General features: G+C 52.3%; 9 protein-coding genes and 1 non-coding gene across 10 annotated transcripts; 1 reads left to right on the top strand and 9 right to left on the bottom strand.

Moving 5' to 3' along the window:
- Window positions 1–17: 17 nt before the first annotated feature.
- On the bottom strand, window positions 18–1942 carry QC761_506460 (uncharacterized protein; the record flags this gene model as incomplete). Its single annotated transcript, XM_062879870.1, has 2 exons — window positions 18–1436; window positions 1490–1942. 2 exons carry the CDS (start codon window positions 1940–1942, stop codon window positions 147–149), a joined length of 1743 nt encoding a protein of 580 aa, XP_062731265.1. The 3' UTR covers window positions 18–146.
- A 1296-nt stretch (window positions 1943–3238) lies between these two features.
- Window positions 3239–4861, top strand: QC761_506465 (uncharacterized protein; the record flags this gene model as incomplete). Its single annotated transcript, XM_062879871.1, has 1 exon — window positions 3239–4861. The coding sequence occupies one exon, from the start codon at window positions 3239–3241 to the stop codon at window positions 4859–4861; it is 1623 nt and encodes a 540-aa protein (XP_062731264.1).
- A 305-nt stretch (window positions 4862–5166) lies between these two features.
- QC761_506470 (uncharacterized protein) lies at window positions 5167–7021 on the bottom strand (the record flags this gene model as incomplete). The annotated part of the gene is made up of 2 exons (XM_062879872.1): window positions 5167–6619; window positions 6684–7021. 2 exons carry the CDS (start codon window positions 7019–7021, stop codon window positions 5167–5169), a joined length of 1791 nt encoding a protein of 596 aa, XP_062731263.1.
- A 424-nt stretch (window positions 7022–7445) lies between these two features.
- On the bottom strand, window positions 7446–8462 carry QC761_506480 (uncharacterized protein; the record flags this gene model as incomplete). The annotated part of the gene is made up of 1 exon (XM_062879873.1): window positions 7446–8462. One exon carries the CDS (start codon window positions 8460–8462, stop codon window positions 7446–7448), a length of 1017 nt encoding a protein of 338 aa, XP_062731262.1.
- A 1764-nt stretch (window positions 8463–10226) lies between these two features.
- QC761_0082950 lies at window positions 10227–10312 on the bottom strand. The gene has a single exon. It is a non-coding gene; the product is annotated as a tRNA-Thr (tRNA).
- A 209-nt stretch (window positions 10313–10521) lies between these two features.
- QC761_506490 (uncharacterized protein) lies at window positions 10522–12478 on the bottom strand (the record flags this gene model as incomplete). The annotated part of the gene is made up of 2 exons (XM_062879874.1): window positions 10522–12407; window positions 12436–12478. The coding sequence occupies 2 exons, from the start codon at window positions 12476–12478 to the stop codon at window positions 10522–10524; spliced, it is 1929 nt and encodes a 642-aa protein (XP_062731261.1).
- A 96-nt stretch (window positions 12479–12574) lies between these two features.
- On the bottom strand, window positions 12575–14324 carry QC761_506500 (uncharacterized protein). Its single transcript, XM_062879875.1, has 4 exons — window positions 13694–14324; window positions 13493–13638; window positions 13184–13419; window positions 12575–13123 (listed from the first exon to the last, which is right to left on the bottom strand). The coding sequence occupies exons 1-4, from the start codon at window positions 14006–14008 to the stop codon at window positions 12810–12812; spliced, it is 1011 nt and encodes a 336-aa protein (XP_062731260.1). The 5' UTR covers window positions 14009–14324; the 3' UTR covers window positions 12575–12809.
- Window positions 14325–15255: 931 nt separating this feature from the next.
- Window positions 15256–16825, bottom strand: QC761_0082920 (uncharacterized protein; the record flags this gene model as incomplete). Its single annotated transcript, XM_062872874.1, has 2 exons — window positions 15256–15527; window positions 15652–16825. 2 exons carry the CDS (start codon window positions 16823–16825, stop codon window positions 15256–15258), a joined length of 1446 nt encoding a protein of 481 aa, XP_062731259.1.
- A 51-nt stretch (window positions 16826–16876) lies between these two features.
- Window positions 16877–18123, bottom strand: QC761_0082910 (uncharacterized protein; the record flags this gene model as incomplete). Its single annotated transcript, XM_062872873.1, has 3 exons — window positions 17446–18123; window positions 17080–17383; window positions 16877–17004 (listed from the first exon to the last, which is right to left on the bottom strand). The coding sequence occupies exons 1-3, from the start codon at window positions 17743–17745 to the stop codon at window positions 16877–16879; spliced, it is 732 nt and encodes a 243-aa protein (XP_062731258.1). The 5' UTR covers window positions 17746–18123.
- Window positions 18124–18138: 15 nt separating this feature from the next.
- Window positions 18139–20809, bottom strand: CHL1 (ATP-dependent DNA helicase chl1; the record flags this gene model as incomplete). The annotated part of the gene is made up of 3 exons (XM_062879876.1): window positions 18139–19389; window positions 19441–20157; window positions 20207–20809. 3 exons carry the CDS (start codon window positions 20807–20809, stop codon window positions 18139–18141), a joined length of 2571 nt encoding a protein of 856 aa, XP_062731257.1.
- Between the last annotated feature and the right edge of the window lie 143 nt (window positions 20810–20952).

Genomic DNA, 20952 nt, shown 5'->3' with positions numbered 1-20952 from the left:
GCAGCCTAGGGTGTGGTGGTAGAGTGAAATGTAGTAGGATCTCTTGGTAAATCTAGCAAAATCTTGGCATATGCCCCCTTCTTTCCAGACTCCTGTCTCCAACCGGGTATACCTAATAATTATAACACCAATACAGTAGTCGTACATCAATGCCGTGGCTCATGATAGCCAGGCGCGTCCGTAGGCGTGGCAGGATACCCCGTGTTGGCTTCCAGACCCGCCCCATTGTTATATGCGAATCTCGGGGACCCTTGAGGATGCGCCGGATCATACAAACTCCCTAGTGTATACGCTGTTGGCATCTGCCCAGGACCCTCTGGAAACGGGATGATCGGACTCGCCACTTGCCCCGGCCTCTGTTCGGGAAATGGGTAAATCATCTCCTGCGGCGTCGCTGTCTTCGTCTTTGGTGATGTCTTCAACAATTCCCCCATCTCGTGCCTCTGTGCCAAACTGTCCACCTCCCGCACGCGACTTCGCGAGCTCCGACTTCCTGTCCAATTACTCCCCCCCTGATCATCATCCTTCCCATCATCACCGCGGTAGTCGACTGAACCGTGGAGTTTAACGGCCGTCCATCCATACGGCAACCTCTGCTCAATCGCCTTCTCCATCCCAGAGATAAACAAGTGCCCAAACGTCAGAATCGGCGGCACCCAGGTAAACACAGCCAGATACTGTCCAAAACCCCACTCTTTGACATTCTGACTAAAAGTCTTTCCGTAATTCTCCTTCATCAGCTGCCACGTATTCATAAAATACGCCATGTATACGGCCAGTCCAATCAGGCCGAACACGGTAGGGAAGCTACCCACCGTCTTCCACAGGATCCTCCAAATCATCTTGTGGTCCTTGGTCGGCCTGAACCTATTCATCCACGGGTGGTGAAACACGGCACCAATCAAGGCCAGAAACCAGCTCCCAAAGCCCACGGGAACAAAGTGGAATTTCTCCATGTCAAAGGGGTCGCCTTTCATAAGACTGACCCTCTGTTTGCCTATGCCGCATGCCATCTCGGCTTCACTCGCCCTCATGTTTGCAACTCCTGCATGGGTGACATACAGGGCGATGGTGAGGACGGCAATGAGAAACACCGACCCGGTGGCGTGCGGCCGTTGCTGGTTGTGACACCAGTACGCCGCGGCGAGCATGATGACAGTGGTGCTGCAGAGCTGGCTTAGCGCGTTGGCCATGAGCGCATCGAAGCGGGTGTCGGTTCGGTACCGAAAGACAAACGTTGAGACTATGACGGCCAGGGCAAAGACAAACACGGCCGAGAAGAGCTCGTCGACGGTGCCGATGCAGGAGACGCGGAGGGAGAAGCGGGTTTTACGGGTGGTGTAAGGGGCGCGGGCAACGACGTCGATCAAAGGGCCGAAGGATAAGAGGGAGAAGGCAACGGTGAGGCAGAGGAGCATTCCTATGGCTACTATCATCTGTGATGATGTCAGTAAGGGTGCTAACCGATGATGTTGGGCAAGGAACATACCCCTATCCCGACAATATCTGGGTTGCCAACAGTGACTTTTCCTGAGCGGCAGTACTCTCCTCCACACATGTTGACCACAGCACCCAAGAACCGCTTGGTGTCAGCTGGGTGATTTTCGGTGTTGTCAGTCCACCAGTTGACGACATCTCCGATGCCAGACTCATTCAGAGGATAAGGAAAAAGACCCCTCGCCATATCCCTCAGCTGAGAGACCCCGGGATCAAGCTGGGTTGGATTGACCCCCACGGTGAGGTTCATGTGGATATCAGGGTTGGGTTCGAGTTCCAAAATGGATAAATTGTCAAGCGGAAGGATCAAGGAGGCGGGGCGGCAGCCAAAGCCGTCCCGGGTAGCATTGTTGCCTTTGGCGAGAAGCACATCTGCAAGGTAAGATATGCTGAGGTTGGAGAGGTGGGTAATATTGGTTGGGTTGTAGAGTGTGGGGTCCTCCATGCCGGTGATGGCGCGAGTTCACCTGTCTGGTGTTGGGTTGGGTTGAGATGAAAGAGGCCAGACATGAGTACAGCCTGGTGTTTTAATTGGGAGCTTAGGCTTGGGGAAGCAAAAGACGGTAGCTAAATGTCTCTCCTGGGAGCTGGAAGCTTATCATTTTGACTCGGCGCCGGCCCCAAGCGGGATGGGACCGCAGCAACGACCTCTGTGACGCCACATTCTCTGGGGGCCTGGTTTGCGCGGGATAGAGTATGCTTAATTTGGGAGCGTATGCAGCGCAACAGGTGGGTGCGACGGTTGAAATGCGAGAGTTTGAGGTTGAAGGCATTGACTGGGCTTGCTTCTGGTGCTGTGCCGCAACAGTCCCGATTTTACCTGGGGCTTGGAGGGGGCTGAGTTTTTTGCATGCTATCCGGCAACAAGGACAGCCAATCGAGACTTGTGAAACACTGTGTAGGGCTGCGGCTGAGAGAGAGTAGGCTCTGAGGAGGTGAGGTTTATGACGTGACTGATATAATCTTTATTCTTGGTCGTGATATATCAAAATACAAGTAAACAAAGCAGAACAAGACCCATTTCAGCTTGTCTCATGAATGTGTGAGAACCTGGAAGCCTAGAAGAAGATGTGTAGAGCCTTTCTTCAGTGAGGTGGGGGCGGATGTGAGATTTGAGCAGCCCTGTGGAACACTGCACGGATCACCCACATGCACGTGGTTTGGCGAATGGTGCATTGGTTATCTTATCTTTCTTTTCCGTGTCCCGTTCTCCTTTCTTCCGTGAAATAATTGCATCTCTCTTCCTCATCATTGCTGTTCCAGACTGCCCGCCAGGAATACCATGTCGATGTCCTTGCATGACTGCAACCGGCGCAAAGCGGAGCACCCGCGGGTCCCATCCCCATTGTTCTCCGCAGATCGTCGGCCCGACCGCCAAGCTTTTTGATGCAATCACGGGACACCAGACAACCTGTGTCCTGTCTGAGCAACGCAAACCGGGCCATATCAACACTTGACTAGCTCGGGAGAATTCGGCAATGAGAAGAGGCTTCCTTACTCGACTACGACCAATTCGCTTTATCGCCTTCCCTACGGTCTACCATTACCCTGCCCTTCTCTGCTGTGGCCTGCTGTTTTGACGTTGCGTCACCTTCTCTCCCTCTTGCGGTCCCGTTGCCGCTTTAGCTCGGCATCGTCGCTTTTCATTTTTCACCCACAATCGAACCAGACGAAACCAAACACGCCCAGTTCCTGGATCACCATCTCTCCATCCGCCATCCGTCATCCGCCAGAGATAACAATGGGATCACCACAACCCACCAACATGCATGATCAGCCATTGCCGGGCACACAAAACGGCCCGTATAAATATCTGCGCCTGTACATGGATGCTATGGTCCCCAGCGTCCCGGCTTGGCGATTCACCCGCTTCCCAGAGCTCCCGGACGAGCTCCAAGTTATGGTCTGGGAGATGGCGATGGAACTTGAGGTCAATGAGGTCCCTCGCATCATCCCGGTCTCCACCTTCCTACCACCGGCCCGAGAAATCCATTCGGCCCGTGTTTTGGCCCAGACATGCGTCAAGAGTCGTGAGGTCGCTCTCAGATGTCTGGCCGACTGCAGGGTCCACGAGGAGAACCACCAGTTTTACGCGGATACTCCCCAGGAGCTTCACTTTCTTCCCACTGAACGAGACACCCGGAACCGTCGAGCGTTCCCATCGCGGTCAAGTCGCTCTGCTGATGAACGCTTCAAGAGCCCCCTCCACAACCATGTTCACATTGATCGCGACTACCTTCTCTTTACCGGCCATGCTATCGGGGTGCTGCGTATGAGCTCAGTCGATGCTCAGTCATATGTCCACGGAGTTCAAAAGGTCATGGTCCCGGCAACTATCCTCTGCTCACGCTTCAATCGGTCAATGTTTGAAAACCTTAGCATGAGCAACAATTTGTTGAAAACGGTCGAAGAGGTCGTCCTCCTTCTTCCCATCAGCATGAAGGTCTTCGCTCTCCCGGCCCTGTGCAAGCCAAGTCGCTGCCCGAGCCTGTCAACCAGCGGCTTCTTGGGCCGTGTCGCCAAAGACGTTGCGCACCATGAAAACCAGCGCTGGGCCCAAGCCTCTGAGGTGCCCTACAACTTGATTCGCTTCTGGACCGACGAGGAGATGGAGGCGTTTGCCGCCTCGTGCTCGGACCGCGAGAAATATCAGCCATGGAACCACGATAGTTCAACCACCCACACCAGCCACACCCCCAACACTGCCGCCCCTCCAGTTCCTCCACATCCGGCTGGCAACCAAAATGATGGCCACGCCCAAAGTTTGGCACACGTCGAGGGTCTCCTTCAACAAACCAGTCTCAATTCTGGGATTTTGGCGAATGCGTCAGCTTCAAGCCTAGACAGTCCCGCCCCTTCCGTCTCGGGGGCCGACACACCCGAGTCTCTCGATGACGGTGTCGCCGTTTTCCGCGGTCTGCAAGAAACCAACAGCTTTCTCTATGGGATGTTTCAGTGCTGGAAAGCCTTGCAAGTCGCCACAGAGCAAGACGAAAAGAAAAGGAAGCCTGTGCTCAAGTTCGCCCATGTCAAGGGGACAGAGACGGATGATGAGCTCGGGGCAGTTTTGGCTCAGTTCAACGGCAGGCGCGAGAAGACGTTTGGGCTCGATTGGCGGGACTACATCCCGGCTCGGTCGGCTGAGGAGATTCGATCGGATGTTTTGCGGGGGGGGTCGCCGCTCACTAATGTGAAGATGAGCCAGCGGTATTCGGATACGGGGGAGGCTGAGGTGGAGACGTTGTCGAATAATACGGGCGTGGGGGCTGCGGGGGCTGAGACGACGATATCTGAGCCTTGGCCGACAGCATCCGGAGACCAGCAGTGGACATCCGCTGAGGATGATTGGCTTGATGGATGGTGAAGCTTCTTGGGCAAATAGAGAAAGAATCCGGCGAATGTACAATTATTGCTGTTTGTTTTTGTGGCCACGATACTGGCCTGGGATGGTTATTGAGATTAGGGGTTGAGGGAAGGCGGAATTTTGTAGCTTATTGTTGAAGTAAACCTTGTCAGGATTAGCTACCTGCATGATGTATGGAAGTAGATGGCACTCATCAAGCCAATCAAGAATAAGAGTGAAAGAGTCTTGAGTTATTTTCTCTTTTGTCTCATTTTAATGTCCCGTGTTTACCGTACGTGGGAGAGAAAGAAGAAGAGCTTAACAAATTACTGGATACAAAAGGTCTCCAATGGGGCGTTGGAGCAGCTCTTTGCAAACGTACGACATCGATGTCCCATCTCTTTGAGCTGATCCTGCAGGTGGTTGAGAGCCTCTCCGGCCATGATGCCGTCGACAAAACACTCGCCAACGAGAGCATACACGTTGGAGGAGTTGTTCTGTTCTGATGATGGGAGCCTTCGTAGGATATGGGGCACTGGTGCTCCAAGCAGCACGGCGACGGTGTCACCTTGGAGAAGATCAGGGGGGCCCAATCCGAGCGCACCGCTCTGGGTGAGGAAGAGCTTGCGTTCATAACAGAATTTTAGGGTGTCGCTGGTGGGTTTACCGCGGTTGTTTCTTGCATAAAGTTCAGCTGGCTCGAGCTGCAGGGTGGGAGTGGAGAGGGCTTGTATTGTTGTCCATAGTGAATAGGCGAATTTTGGAGGTTGTGGTGGGCTGCGGGAGTATGAGGATACGCCGCGGAGGTTTTGGTTGAATTGGCCAATCAGATAATCGGCGGTTTCCGACACGACAGAGCTTGAAGATCCGCTTATGAGGTCTAGCCAATCTGTTAGTACTTCGACATTGTTGGTGGCTGCGTCTTGGCCGGGACGCATGGTGGAAAGAGTCAACTTCTTGACCGTGTCAAAGGTAATGCCGAGGCAGTGTAGCGTTGGTGGCCCGTTTAGGGGGATGCTGATGTTTACTCGACAGGCTGGCTTTCCTCCGGCGTCGAAGGGGTCGAGGTATTTGTTGGCTAGCCCTAGTGATACGGCGGAGGGGACGGTACCCCAATCTGGCACCCAGGACGGCAACCTTTCCCGTTCGACGTAGGGCTTTTCTTCTTTTCCGGACAGGATGGCCAATGATTTGGTCCGTTCGATGATTGATTTGGCGACCGAGGTGTACACCTCGGCCGTTGACAAACTGTAATCTACGAGAACCCCAATCCTGTCTTCGGGCTGCAGTAACGCCAAGAGAGCGTATATCTTGTCAAGAGCCAGAGTGGCCTTGCTATGTCGGGTATCGTGAAGCTGCTGTAAAAGCGTAGGCCGCTTCATGACACTGAGTCCGTATGACAAGACAGGCGGCGGGTTGACCTCGGGCCCGAGTAGCAACTCGTTTCGTGTCCACCATTCGCGAAAACAAGCCCACGGCACGCATTTGGCGCCACAAATGACCAGTGATGTGTGGGCAAGAGCAACCTCTTGAAGGATCCAGACCCTGCTAAACCAGGGACGTGACAAGACCTGGACCACAAACTGACGAGGCCATTCCTCCTGCTGTGCGCATCGCTCAGAGATGTAGTCCATTGCTTTGTCACTTGTGTCGTCGGCCTCCCCGAGATAGACCAGGACTTGGCTCGCAGTTCCGTAGATTTCGCCCATGAGCATAACTTGGGAGGACTTCTCCTTGTCGTCTTGCTGGTTGATGCATATCTGATCGATCCAGAGAAGCCTGGAACGCGTGTCATGTTGCATCAGCCTTGGTTTCGAGCATAAATAGAGGTACACCTACCTACCTGATATGATCAACAAATCGAAACCGTCTCAAGGCCAACAGAGCACTTTCACTAACAGCCATGGACAGACCATCACACGCTATTTCGTACTGCTGGTATGAAGTCCCCCAGACATACGAGACGGCCTCATAATACGGTATTTTGCCTGGATCCAGTGGAACTGTTACAAGCTCCACAACGACAGGCGAGCTTGGGTATCCTGGAAGAAGTCGAATTAAACGTATCGAAGATTTTTCGGCGTCCTTTGAAAAGGGAGAATACTGGTAGGTATTTGTAGAGGATCGCGGTAGAATGTCTGAGACTTCGCCTGGAGAACCCGCCCTCGTAATTTGAGCCATCTTTGTGGTTGTATTGGCAGGAGATGTTTGATGTCAACGTGGAGCAATAGCCGCGTTGTGTTTGACAAAGCGATAACAAGTGTTGGGTTGAAAACAGTTGCTTTTTGGGGCAGCAGAGAAATCCATCAGTGACATAAATGGAGAGCAGCCCAACGGGGCTGTGCCTCAAATGATTGGTGGTATCTGGCAGCATTGCGGGCTGGGTGGCTGAGTAAACAGCCTATCAACAGTACCTGCTTGGCAATTGCCCAAACGGTAACCTTGAATGCATGCTGTCATAAGATTTCTTTACGCTTAAAAGATCACTCAGACAATGTCATTCTGTTGATGTTACACGAACCTTACCCAGGTAAGCTCAAACACAATGAACCAAGCCAACACACGCATATCAAGACATCCACTAGCCAACCGACAAGACAACCGTTCAACTCCCCTCCTTCACACCGTCAGGTTGAACCAACACCGCCCCAGCCTGCTCCCCCCCCTCTTCACCACCAGCAGGCGAGCTCTCCTCAGTCGACGTCCCCCCAAAAAACCCCACCCCCTCCTTCAAACCCTCACTCCCCCCCACCTCATCCATACTATCCATATCCCTCTCCCCCGGCCCCAACCCCACAGCCCCCAACCCCGTCTGGCCCCCCTGATGAGAAACCCTTATCCCTCTCGCCCCCGCATGAGGCAGAATCCCCACCCCCCTGAAAACCAACGCCATCCTCGCCTCGTTCCTCTCCCTCCTCAACCTACCCTCGTTCATCTTGCCCATCGCCCTCTCTTTTTTAAGACTTTCCAGCTGCCCCTTGAGTTGCTTCCTCTCCGTGTGAGCCTCGTCTCTTTCCACCCGGAGTCGTTTTTCCACTTGGCGGGCTGTGTACAGCTCGTTTCTGGCGGTGGAGAGCTGCATGCGGGCCTGGTCGCGCTCGCGTGTGATTTTGGAGAGGGAGGCCTGGAGGGTGGAGATGAGGGTGCGGGCTGTTTCTAGTTGGGTGTTGAGGGTGTCTGCTGTCATGGATGATGGCTGAGGTTCGGCTGAGGAGGGGAAGGGTGGGATGCCGAGGGCTTCGACTAGGTCGAGATCGAGGTCCATGTCGCCTGAAAAGGGTTGGATACCACCGGCGTCGGTCATGGTGGTGTTTTCGAAGTCTTGGAGGGAGAGGTAGGCCTGGTCTGTCGGTGGGAGGGAGACTGCTGCTGCTGCTGATTTTGAAATCCCTCCGATGGTTGATATCGGCATTTGAAAGTCATGATGTTGTTGAGGGTGGTGAACTGGTCCGGTGGGAAAGGTGAGGTCCTCGGGCGTGGACCGGGCAAGCTGGTCGGTGAGGTGCTGGTTGTGGTGGTGGTGGTGGTGCTGCTGCTGCTGGGCGAGTAGGGCCAGTTCCAGGTCGGACCCTGCCCAAGCGAACGGGTCCTCGTAGGGCCCGCTGTCATAGATCCCGACCATCTGGGCCGCACGCCGTTATCTTGAGTGCTGAGTGGTTGCTGTTGTCGTGATTGTGGAGCGTTGTATTTAGGCTGTGAGCCGGAAGCCACGCGAAGCTGGGCCGCCACGTGCGGATCTTGGGCTCGGATGGGACCGAAAAGTGCGGGAAGCTCCACTCTTGAAAGGTGAGTGCCGGTTGATCAGAAGTTAAAAATCCGGGGTTGTGATGTCTGGTGTTTTGGAGGAGATGCGAACAGTTCAAAAAGGTTGCCGTGGTGGTTGCTGAAAGTGGAGACAGGGGGGACGTCAAGGGCCAAATTCAGGGGCTCTGTTAGCTAACAGTTGCGGAAGCGGTGAAGGCCAAATCAACACCACTGGTCAGACAAGTATGGTGAATCAAAACGGCTGCCAAGGTGAACTGTTTGCGAGGCGAGAAGTCATCAAATGCGGCAACGAGGATGGCGTACCCGGAAGTCGATCTCGAGTCGCCAAAGTCGTGGATGCAAGAAGATGGAAACTGGACACGCTTCTTGGAGAGGGGCTTCTTTCCAGAAGCGCGAAAATACAAATTTCGCTCATGTGATCTCGGAACAAACCTCCGCAGTGCTCGACTCGACAGATTCTAGCCAAGATGGCCTACCCCAGGATGCCTCGTCTGCTGCAACCTCTTGGCAACCGGAGGTGTGGAGATGGGGCTACCGGGACTCCGCAGATCCTCAAAGAGGAAGTCATGTTGGTGATCGTGGGTATCACAGCATCATTGAGTCCAGAGTCGAGGCTTTCTCAAAATGATAAAGATATCCGGCTCCGCATCCTGCTGGCTGCCCACCTCAAAGATATCAAGTCCTAAACTTTGTCGTCAAGAGGCAAAGACTGCAGTTGCCTTATCCCCGAGAACCGCGGGCGGGCAAGCGGATGTCAGAGATTAAGTAAGACATTGGGCTTTGGATCCCTGATCCTAGACATGGAGAACACGACAACTGCATGGCTCGACAACCGTTGCAGGACGGTGATCGGAGCTGCTACAAAGGGACAAGCTTGCGAACTTTGAAGTTTTGTGATGGTTCAATGAAGAGCGGGGAAGATCTTATTTAAAGGTGTGGGTGCACAACATCCTGCAATTCAACGCTCCAAAACAGCCACAGCATATCAGGTGACGACGAGAGGCCCATGAAGCGGCCTAACCAAAAAATCTTGGGAGGACCACTCGCCGGCTTCCAATCACTTCATCTCCTAGCTACCTACTTCACTGCACGTTTCACAAAGACGAAGCGCTAGACTGTAGCTAGGTTGTGAAAAGAGATGGTCAAACTCAACTAGAAAAGGTAGCAAACTCCAAACTACCTAGTTGTACGACAAACTCATATACCTATTTTACAATTTCATGATTGAAATCCTCTCCCGTTGCCCTATCAACCTCATACCCCAACTTGCCTTTCTCTCAGGTTGTGGATATAGCGAGACAAACATAAGAGATGGCCGTATGTGATCTAGCCAGGGTGCACGGGTATCTGAGGGTTCCTATACAAATAGCCGAGTACCCAAACAACAGGCTGGTCGATAACCTAACCGAAACGAAACAAGATATCCTCGATTTATTGATGACTTGCAATTCTAACTTGTATGAAATACTCCCAACTGTTAGAATGTACAGTGCAATCCAGCCACCAGAAAGGAAGACACTGACGGGGAAGATAGCAAGAAAAGATAAAATAAATGAATGAGAAAGAGAGATATTGTGACAAGAAAGTCATATTGACTTGAGATAAAATGACCAAAAATGAATGCCCCCACGCGGGATTGAACCGCGGACCTCATCATATCGAGATCACAGATACGAGTGATGCGCTCTACCACTGAGCTATACGGGCTGATTAACTGATAAAATCATGATGCAAACTGTAAGCTTATACCGCTGTCCAACAAGTACTGCCAATACTTGCTGCCACCCCTTTTATTTGATTTTCTTCAACCAGCATTCCAGGTTCTCTCCTTTTTGCGTCCGTGGAAATGTTTGTATAGATTTTTGAACGCGTATACCATGTTAAAGAGGCTTTATTAAGCGCTACTTTGGTGTGTCCTATGCATGACCCGCTTGTTTGATCCCAAAGCTGACCACATACCACATTCTCAGATCCCTTTCTTCCCTCTTGATCTCGGCGTATGCGACAAGTTCTTCCAATCCCACAGGTCTCAAGGAAACTTCTTTGCTGTTTGGCTCGATTAGAGCCACATGCGGGCCTTCTTGTCTGAGTTGGTTGTTTGTGAGCTCCAACGACCAAGCTGGTGTAATGGTTGGGATGAGAGAGAGGCCATTATGATAGTTGAAATCAGCACCCAGTATCAGCCGAAGTTGCAAGATTCTTCCCGCTCCAACATCTGCTTCGCCAGAGGAAAAAGGCGAACCAATAGTTGGAAACCTCTTGAGTTTCACCCAAACCTCCATGTCAAGAGCGGCGAGTGATATGACACGCTGGTGATCGCCTACATTTCTATGTCTGTATAAATGGTTGATGTCGATGAAAATGGAATAGGTCTGCCGGTCGTGTTTCCATTGAGACGCTGGTAATGCACTCCTCTGTGATACTACCACTGGCTGGTGATACACGTACCCTATGGAGAGGTTTTCGCAACCTGCAACGATGCGAAAGACGCTTGGTTCGTTCCAAATTGTGAACCAATAGCCTTGAACTCTCCAAGGCTGCGGCTGGGGCCTTTGGGACACATATAAGCTCTTTTTGTAAATGCTCCGTCGTTCAATCAATAGGCGGGAATACATTCGAACCGTAGCATGCGTCACCTCGTCAACAACTGTGTCTTCCCAAATGGCGATTCTTCTTGATTTGATGGCCATCGGAACCCCTACGAGAATCCTTGCGTATTCATCATTGACCGTGCCATCGATCTTTCTCACGATTATTGCGGATGGTATCCCGGGTTCAATGTCACAGCTAGGAAGAAGTAAAACGTCACCGACCCCATCTTTGTCCAGATCGACAGCTGGAAGCTCCAGAAACAAGCCGCGGTTGGTGATGCGAGACAAGGTCGAACAGTCATCTTCGTGAGAGTGCTGGGACTGTGATATCCGCCTTGCGTGAGAAAACCAGCTCGGAGACTCTGCCAATAAACCCCGTAGTTCATTGTGCACGACTTCGTGTGGCGGAAGTGTCCATAGAAAGATGGAATGGTCATCGGTGGAGTTCAAGATCTCCTGCTGCAGACGTAGAAATGCTTTGGTTCCCCCTTCCCCGTACAACAGGGGCATAGCTATACCAAAAATTCCCATGAGGCAATAAGCCAAGTCCTCAGATCGTGTTGTTTCTCGTCTGCTGGCCCAGTACATTCTTTGTGCAACGGAGGCATTCTGCAGCTCGCCTGGTCTCGCAAGCACATCCTCATCAATACCGGTGATCTTGGAAATCAGCGAATAGAGTCCATCCTTCGTGTCGATAAGACGCCAGTTACAATCGTGGAATCGCAGGTTCGGCGGTGCAATGAGCTCTTGCAGTGTCCAACCCCTTGTGAACCATCGGCTGTTGCCGAAACTCTCTTCAAAAGTTTCTACAGGCGGGTCTGGCTCTCGAACACGTTTCTTCGTGACACAGTAAGAGTGTGTATATGGGTAAACAACATCTTCCAGAAAGGCAAAGCACATGGCGGAATGTTGGTACCACCGGTACATGGAGTTGATAGCTTCGGAAAGCTCAGCGCTGCTGCTTTTGTCGATACAGCAGGTGTCGATCCAGACGAACTGATAGCCTTCTCTGCGAGCAATCCGGCAACTGGCGGTAATCTTTTGATATCCTGCCATGCTAGCCACATCCGGATTGCAGTGGATGTCCTGGAATGTGACTTCCTCCTTGCCCCAGGTGTGGGACAGAATCGCGTATGTGGGAACATCCTTTCCGACCTCGTTGAAGGAATAGAGCTTAAGCTCCGTCGTGTGTAGAAGCCTCATCTTCGAGTCTTTGCTGGGTTGTGCGGTAATGGGTACCTAGGAAAGGCGGAATTTTTGTAGAAGGGAACTCGGAAGACATGATGAGAGGGAGTTCCCCGCAACTCACACAGAGAGCTGGAGGTCAGGCAGACACAGTACTTATGCACAGCCTCACAGGTTAACCCCGCTCGTATGCAATGCAAAGCCTATAGGAAGAAATTATTCCAAACTACTCCCATTTGCTAACTAAATCTTGCATACAAAATGACCGATTCTCCCCTTGTACCTCACATCTCCGTCTTGATCGAAAACTGAGCCCGCCTATCCCCAATCGTAATGGAAATATCAATCTGTATCTGAGTTGCAGCAAGCACAGACGGAACACCAGACAGCGAGTCCAAATTCACCCCCAACTCGCCAGTCAAGTTATCTCACTCCCACTTATCCGAGTTAAAGCTGATCTTGTTGTTGGTGCCAGTGACAGCGTAGATGACGTTCCTCTTGTCAAGGGGAGAAGCCAAAGCAGACAGGCCAGACTTCTTGTTGATGATCAAGCCCTTGACGTCCTTGACGTCCTTTTGGAAGGTGACGGTGCTGTCCTGGTTGCACTTGGCCCAGCTGCGGTGGAGCTTGTTGTACTGGTCGGTGAAGTAGACGCAGACGCGGTCGCTGTTGTCGGCGCGGCAGGCGGCGATACGTGCGATGCGGCCGTTGATCTTGTCGCTGCTACCGGGGATGATGTTGCCTTGGGTAGGTAAAATTAGCATTGGTTTCCAAGGCCTAGCGAATCAAGAATGGCACATACCCTGGGTGGTTCCGGTGAGGGCAACAGCCTTGATAAAGTCGCGGTCCTCGCCAGAGTTGTCATCCTCGGCAGTGTTCTGGTAGACAACCCAAAAGTCCTCGCCGTCGTAGAAGGCAGCAAGGTGGGTACCCTCCTTGGAGTCCTTGGTGCCCTCGACCCAGACGGCACCGTCATCTCTGGACTGGAGATCCCGAGCCTTGAGCTGGAAGTAGGTGCCATCGGGACCACTTCGCTTCCTATCCGAGTGCAACCGTGTCAGCATGATTCCCACTCTACTCTCAGCCTTCCGGACTACCAAAGAACACTTACTCCTGCCAGAAGAGCCTTCCCGCCTTGTTGCCATCACCGGCCGCAGCGATAGACTTGTAGGGGATGGTGGCGTTGGCAAGGGGCATCACGATAGGGCTGAGCAGCCAAACGGAGCTGTCTCCCTCGAAAACGCCATAAGTGCGCACCTTTCATTGTCAGCTACATCAGCCATTTCTCGTCACTCCTGAAACCGAGACTTACAACGTCATCCAAGACCACGGTGGCCAAGCTGGAACCGAACTTGAGAGTAGGAACCATCTTGGAGGGGTTGACATAGTAGCCAATGACACCATCCTCATTCTGCTTGCTGAGATCACCATGGTCGCCGTTGAACTGGACCTGGTCAAAGCCCAGGGTGCCGTTGGGAAGGGACTGGAACAGGATGACCTGCTGGTCAACGCTGTCTCCACGGTCGACAGTGTCGGGGTTGACGACGGCAGCGATGGCCTGCATGTCGGTGTACTTGGGCGGCTGGGCCGGGGTGGGGAAGGATCCGTGGCAGGTGCAGGAAGACATGTTGATGGTTTGAAGATGGAATAAGTGATAAGCGGTAGGTTCTTAAATTAAAGCTGGAGGTAAGATGCTTCGAGCTGATCTGTTTGTTGTGAAAAAGTCGAGTCTTTGAGCGAACGTGGCCTCCTCTTTATACTTTGCTCTCTCACCGTGTCTACCATGTTGTTTAACTTGTGGCCAGCAGATGGACCACTGCTTCAGTTCCCATGTCTTTGTCCCGGTTTCAGCTCTGCTTGAGGCGCCTCAATGCCGCTCTTCTTTCCTAATCCAGCATCCTTCATATGTCGAGCAGTTCTGAAGAAAGCTAAAAGCACTTCTGATGTGGCGTTGGAGCACAATCTAGGGATATACACAGGGTCTAGAACATCCGGAAGGAAGGATGAGCTTCCAGTGACGAAACGATCAGCCTGTCTGGTTGGTTGCGGCTTTTTTGGACACAGCTGGCACACATCTTTGGCTACTTCATACCTTGTAGAGAGCATGATTATTTGAAAAAAACAGCATGAGACAATCATTGACATATTCCCTGTTGCGCCATCTCCCATAATCATGAAAGAACTCTCCGTACTGTAGGGACACTCTGCTAATTAGGGAATGTCATTGCTGACGGGCATCTGGGTGCAAGCGTGAAGACGATGACCTTGCTATAGGTATCCACAAGGCAGATGTGATAGTGGTGAAAACTTCCAATGATTGGACACCGAACCCGGGCCTGCAGAACGTGGCGTGGTCCGGCCGGTGGCCGGCTCTCCAGAAACTCGGGGGTTGGCATCCGGAGGCGCACATGGCACGAAAACACATTCTGGGAAAGACAACCAATGTGACAAGGGCTGTGATACAGGGCTTGGCACTAATAGTTCAATTCCAGTAATAATCTTCAATGGCCTCGAAGTCCTTGATGAAGGAAAACTCAGAATAATACAGTGAATATCAAAGTCTGTTCGCGGCGATAAAGCGGTCTGGATGATGTTGCTACCCGTGATGCAGAATCTCAGCTGCCATCCAGGCTCCACAGTGTTTGTCGGTTCCCGCTTGGACGTCAGGTGGGCATCTTGGACAATTTGAAAGTGAATCGAACAGAGCTGAAGGCTCTTCTTGAACATGACGGTGCGTATGCTCAGGGTTACACCCCCCAAGCTATACCACGACGTCGAGGGCTGTTCTTCATTCCCGATAGACACATCGGCCAAATGTATTGGGAATAGTCCAGGCTGTAGCATAGGTATCCATCATTCCAACATCTCTACCCACTAACTGTATCGTTCTTCAGCTTTCGGCACCCATTTGGGATCTCTGGTTCTAACCCCATCTCCAAACCTCAACCTCACCCCATCCTGACTACCATACCCACTATCATCATGGACCTCGACCCACGCCACTTCGCCCAGATTACGAACCGACGCAATACCCGCCCCAATATTGTCAAGACATGCTGCGTCCTCACATGGCGGGGGTGACCTCTGCGCAAGCCCGATCATCTCAGGGATGGAATCCCAAGCCTCTGACGTCTCTGCATGCCACACTACCCAGACGGTGTGAATTAGAGCCGCGAGTGCATGCACCATCATGGTCGCCACGCAGAGACAGTCGAACCAATTGTCAGCTGCCATCATGTACCCCCGTAAATGTCACCCGCATTACCATACGAATGGACCTCTCAAGGTCAAGACTAGCCGGAGGAGCAAACACTTCAGTTGGCTCTCCCAACTTGAACAGTCTCCAGACATCGTCTGGCTTATCGTTGTTGATTTCCCATCTGGTTCCCTTCTCCAACGCCCCCTTTTCCCATGTACCTCCTAGTAAAATGCCGCTGTTAGAGTTCAGTGGAATGCCGCAACGAGACAGCCCGTCGACAAATGTCATTGATATCACCAACTCCAGTCCTTCCGTGTCTATGCCAACAACATCATTCTGTGGGCTCCAGGTATGTGCCGGGATTGTTTCAAGAAGGGCCTCTACAGTTGATCGGTTGGTCCCTCGGAGCGGTGAATCGGGGTGATCGGGGATGAAACCTGCCGGTATCACTGGAGATAGGTGATCGTACCAGCTCAGATGAAGAGCTATGAGGGTTATCGTATAGTCGTTGGGAGGATTGTAGTAAGGAGAGAGCATGTTGTCCCAATTGGTCGTTTCCAAGGTTGTCTGCACCAGATTAGTGACTTTGCCGCGATGAAAGTCGTGAAAGCGCATTGATCGATCACCAAACTCAAAGAACGAACGGGCGTCTCCCCAGCGAGTATCCAGTGTACACGTCGCGGGCCACCACACGTTACTCTCCCCCTGGCGTCTCGCGACCAGTAGGCCAAACTTGAAGTTTTCGTCTTGATCCAAGGGCACCGGGATTGCAATGATAGAGGGAATTTTGTTTAGCTCCAGGTTCAACCGCCATGTTCCGCCCCCCTCCTGTATCAGAATCCTACGGCGCCCAAGATACTCCCTCACAGGCTTCTCAACATCAACTTCCCAGTAACCATCCGCTTTATCCCCAAACTTCTCCTCCAACTTCACCGGCGGAAACATCAAGGTTTTGACGGTCTCGAACGAGACATCAGGGAGCGGTCGACACACCGTCCGCGTCAAGGAAGACTTTGTCTCTACTTCATACCGCTTGCTGACCGCCCACTCCAACGAACCTGGCCTGTGACGCCCAAAATGTCCAACCCGGTATTTCAAAAACAATAATGCCTTCATGTGTAAGTCTCGCAGAGCATCTTGCACGGCAGCTGTGGACGCGTGGGCGATGTAGAACCAAGTATCGATGATGCCGGGCCCTTGCCGGACAGTGAAATAGACGGCCTTTCGTATTTTGGGATCAATCATTTCCAGCTGTATGAGCTCGGTCTCGAACTTGAGGGGTGCGTTGGAATAGTGTTAATGCAGAGGCAGAAAGTTGGAAGAAGGGCACGCGGGGTCATATAGCTGCTTGTCTGGAGTAGAGCAGTCATAGTCGGCGAGATATGAGCCGTCGAGGATGCTAGGCCAGAGGTCGTTTTCGGTTCCTTTGAACATTTCATGTCAGCATTGTGACACCAAATTACCAGGAGAGAGATGAATACCATTTAACCAAAACACACTTCCGCCAACCGGCAGGTCCATGATTCTCGGTATCATGATGATAGCTGCCGCAGGGCCAGCCATTAAGGCGAGGATCCCACTCAATAGTAACAGCAGCACCAAAGCCAGGCTTCTGAGGCGACCAGAAGGTGGCTGAAACAGAGACAAGACGCCACTCCAAAACTCCCCGGAGTAGAAATAACTAAGCTGGCTGAACGACCAGCCAGAGACAAGCAACCCGAGAGGAATTCCATCGTTGGAAAAAAGTCTTTGACGAATTATGTGGAAGATAATGGTACCCATACTTCCTACCACCAGCAGCTCCTGGCCAGGTATCAGCACTCAGCATGTGAGACGTTAACTACAATATCGTGAACTTCACGCACCTGTAGCTTGGCCGCAACCTGCAAAAGCGCCATCTTAAGGCTGTCTTTTCCTTGCGGTCCTTCAAGTTCGCTCCCGATGAACCGCCCAGAAAGATTGATGTATATCAAGATGATGGATATCGTGGCGGGAAGAATGTGCACAGCGCTTCGAGCCAAAGCAACTCGTCTCGACTTTCGAATGAGCAACTTGGGTGGCTCAGGGCGCTGGACGAGCTTGGTGAAGATGCCCAAGCCGACGGCGCGGAGAAAGTTCTGGGGCAGGCCGATAAAGCCTGGCTTGGACTCGAGATATGTCGCCATGTTGGGTGGTTATCGCTCATCTCAAAGCAAAGAAAAGAGTAAAAGGGAGAAACAGGACAGAAGCCAGAGTGAGTAGCATTAAGGTCTCATGTTCAAGGTCCGACATGCCGAAAGATGCATACCGACCTAACCCTATTGACATTTCGTCCGGTGAGGACGGAGTGACTGCGATCTCGTTCGAGCTGTAGGATTCCCCTGTGACTGTATTTAGTTGTGAGGCTTTAATGCCAAGTCCCACATCAACACTGCCAACTACTCAAAGCTCACTATTCATCCGAGTCACGGACGAGCCATCAGGCAAACAACTAACCGCATACATACGTTTCAGAGACTACACTTGAGCTGAACAGACACTCCGGCAGGCAAACAAGACGTGTGTAGCCCCACCCCAGCTCAAGCCTTTCCCCTGAAAAAAGCCCCCAACCCTCCCATCAACCCCGCCACCCCTCTGTTATCCATTCCCTCCCCTTTCATCCCATTCCTAATCCACCCCGGTAACTTGCCCCTCACCCTCTCCATCCCATATCTCCGATCAACAAGCACAATCCCGCTCCAATCCCCCCTATGCCTCACAGCTCGTCCAATACTCTGATTCACCGCCCTCATGGCCGCATTTTCGTAAAATTCCCTGGCTTCCACCTTTGCCTCTTCCTTGCTTCCTCCTCTAGCAATACACGTGCTCTCCAAATACTCAATCCTAGCCTTCCACTCGGGCGAGTGTAAATTCGGATACGGCAACCCAACAGTCAACACCAACCGACACAGCGCATCAGAGAAATTGATCCCCTCTGATAACCTCCCCCCAATAACGGAAAACAGCACCGCCCCTCTGTGCGGTCTATCCGGGGCATCGACAGCGGTAGAATACCGACCCAAAATATCATCCGTCGAAGAAGCACCCCCACCCGTCGACGACGACACATCCCGAAAAAGCGGTTTCTTCGCCTCCAACCTCTCCCAAATCGACTTCCCTCCCCCCTCCCCCTGCTGCCAAACACCCACCACCTCATCTAGATACCCGTAGCTAGGAAAGAAAACCACCACCCCATCCGGCGCCACAGAACAAATATTCAACAGCACCAACCCCAAGTTCTTGATCATGGTCTTGTCCGACCTCTTCCCAAAGCTAAACTCAAACGTGTCCAACCCGCCAGGTTTGTAAGACGCCAGAGTGTGCACAAACAAGTTTGTCTCGGGTATGACATGCCCACAGCTCAGGGTGGTCAGCTTACCACCCGGCAGCTCGGGGAACAAGTGGGCTTTGTAGTCTTCAAACGGGGACATGGTGCCGCCGGCTAAGATAACCGCTCTGGCGGACGAGGCGATGGACGAGAAGGCGTGCGTGGGGGAGAGCAACAAGTAAGAAAGCTTGATGTCGGGGTTGTCGCCTGGAAGCTTTTCGTAAAAGATTCGACCTTCGGTGCTGAGGTTTGTGAGCGCTGCTAGGAAGGACACCAAGGTGTGGAGGACGGGGGTGGACGATTTTGGTGAGCTGTCCTGGGAGTCTTCGGCATGAGCGATGTAGCTTTCGACTTTGTAGGCGAGTTTGGAATCTTGAATGTATTTCATTAGGGTGTAGAGGTTGATTTGGTCGGCGCCGCGGCTTTTCAGGAGCGAGTTTGGGTCGGCGATTCCTTGGTCGCTCTGGGACAGAGGTCAGTTTGAGACTCAGAAGTTTGCGGAGTAAGGACCTACCTTGACCTGCAACTGCGTTTCCAACCAGTTCTTGAGGGATTCCACCACCTTGCCTATCTGGGCCACCATGACTCTGTTCTCGCCTTTCAACTTCTTGCCAAACCTCTTGACGTAAACACCCAACATTTGCCTGCCTCTCCTTAGCTCGCTCAGCCGGATGTCGGCGGCATACACATTCGCCACAGCGTCCATGATATTGTGGGCTTCATCAATAATCACGACACTCCCTTCCAGCTCGATCCCCAGCGCCTCTCTTGCGTTCTTTTGCAGCAGCAGCGGATACGGCAGAGTGATAATCTCAGCACCTGGTATGGCGGTCCGGGACGCATAGTAAGGGCAAACCTGCAGCTGTTTCCCTATCCTGTACATGTCCTCGATATCTGGCACCGTGGCCAAGGTGGTATCCCTGAACTGGTGGGTTTGCTTTAAATTTTCCGTGTTGGGCATAAACGCGCATTTCTCTTTGGATTTTGACTGCTGAAGCTCTGTGCACCGGTCGTTGATTGCTGAAACAGAACCCAGACGGGCAACAGTTGGGTTGATGCACAGCTTTTGCCGAGAAGATAGTGTGATTTCTTTGACTGTCTCTTTCGTCTCTTCTTTTCCATCTTTCTCGAGTATTTCTACCGGCAGCGATGGTGGAAACTCCGGCCGCCGTAACTCAGAAATAAACTGCGTCAGCTGTGAATGCGTCCTCGACGTGTAATAGATCTGCCACTCGTTAGAATATATTTTGCATTAAGCCCCCAGTAACCATGGAACTCACCTTTATCCCCTCCCCATCTCCCTCGTCCCCATCCCTCTCCTCCTCCTCTTTCTTCCACCTCCCCAGCCCAACCTTAACCATCATCTCCCTCGTCTCCCTACTCAGCCCCTCTTCATCCCTCTCATCCTCATCACCCCCCACCATCACCAAAAACTCCTCCTCCTCATCCACCTCTTTCCTCCCCCCCATCTGTCCCTCCTCAACCCTAACCCGTTTCCTCTCCCTCCCCCTCTCCTCCAACTCTTTTTCCTTCCTCCTCAGCCTCTCCAACCTCTCCTCCCGCTCCTCCCACTTCCCCACCAACTCCTCCCTCTTCCTTCTCAGGGTAGTCTCCACCATCCACTCCGGCTCCCCCACCATCTGCCTTTTCGTCTCATCCAACCCAGCATCAAGCCCCTTCCTCTTGTGGTTCCTCAACCAGGTGATCGCAGAGCAGATAAGCGAAAGCGACTTCCCTGTACCAGTAGGCGATTCCAAAATCCCGACCTGGCCGTTCCCTCTCTCCAGAACATCATAGACCGTGCGCATGAACTCTAGCTGGACCGGGTAGGGGGTGTAAGGGTGGTGGAAGTCGATCGGTTCTTCACTGGTGGGCGCGGCCATTTGCTGTGGTGATGATGGTGGTGTTGGGGCAGAAATTTGGTCTTATTCGATTTTATTCGAGAATTAAGGGTATTGAAACCGCAAGTGAAAGGGATAAGTTAAAATCGATCAAGACAAAAACAAAACTTCGTCAGATTTGATGA

The sequence above is a fragment of the Podospora bellae-mahoneyi genome, chromosome 5 (genome assembly GCF_035222275.1).
Source record: "Podospora bellae-mahoneyi strain CBS 112042 chromosome 5, whole genome shotgun sequence".
Lineage (NCBI taxonomy): Eukaryota > Fungi > Ascomycota > Sordariomycetes > Sordariales > Podosporaceae > Podospora > Podospora bellae-mahoneyi.
This window is presented reverse-complemented; position numbering and strand designations above follow the sequence as displayed.

Excerpts from the sequence above, each read along its gene's own strand:
- QC761_506500 (XM_062879875.1), bottom strand. The coding sequence starts at position 14,008 with ATGTCTTCCTGCACCTGCCACGGATCCTTCCCCACCCCGGCCCAGCCG. Across the intron at positions 13,420-13,492 it reads GGAAGGCTCTTCTGGCAGGA|GAAGCGAAGTGGTCCCGATG; the intron begins GTAAGTGTTCTT and ends GCACTCGGATAG. Across the intron at positions 13,124-13,183 it reads CCTCACCGGAACCACCCAGG|GCAACATCATCCCCGGTAGC; the intron begins GTATGTGCCATT and ends TACCTACCCAAG.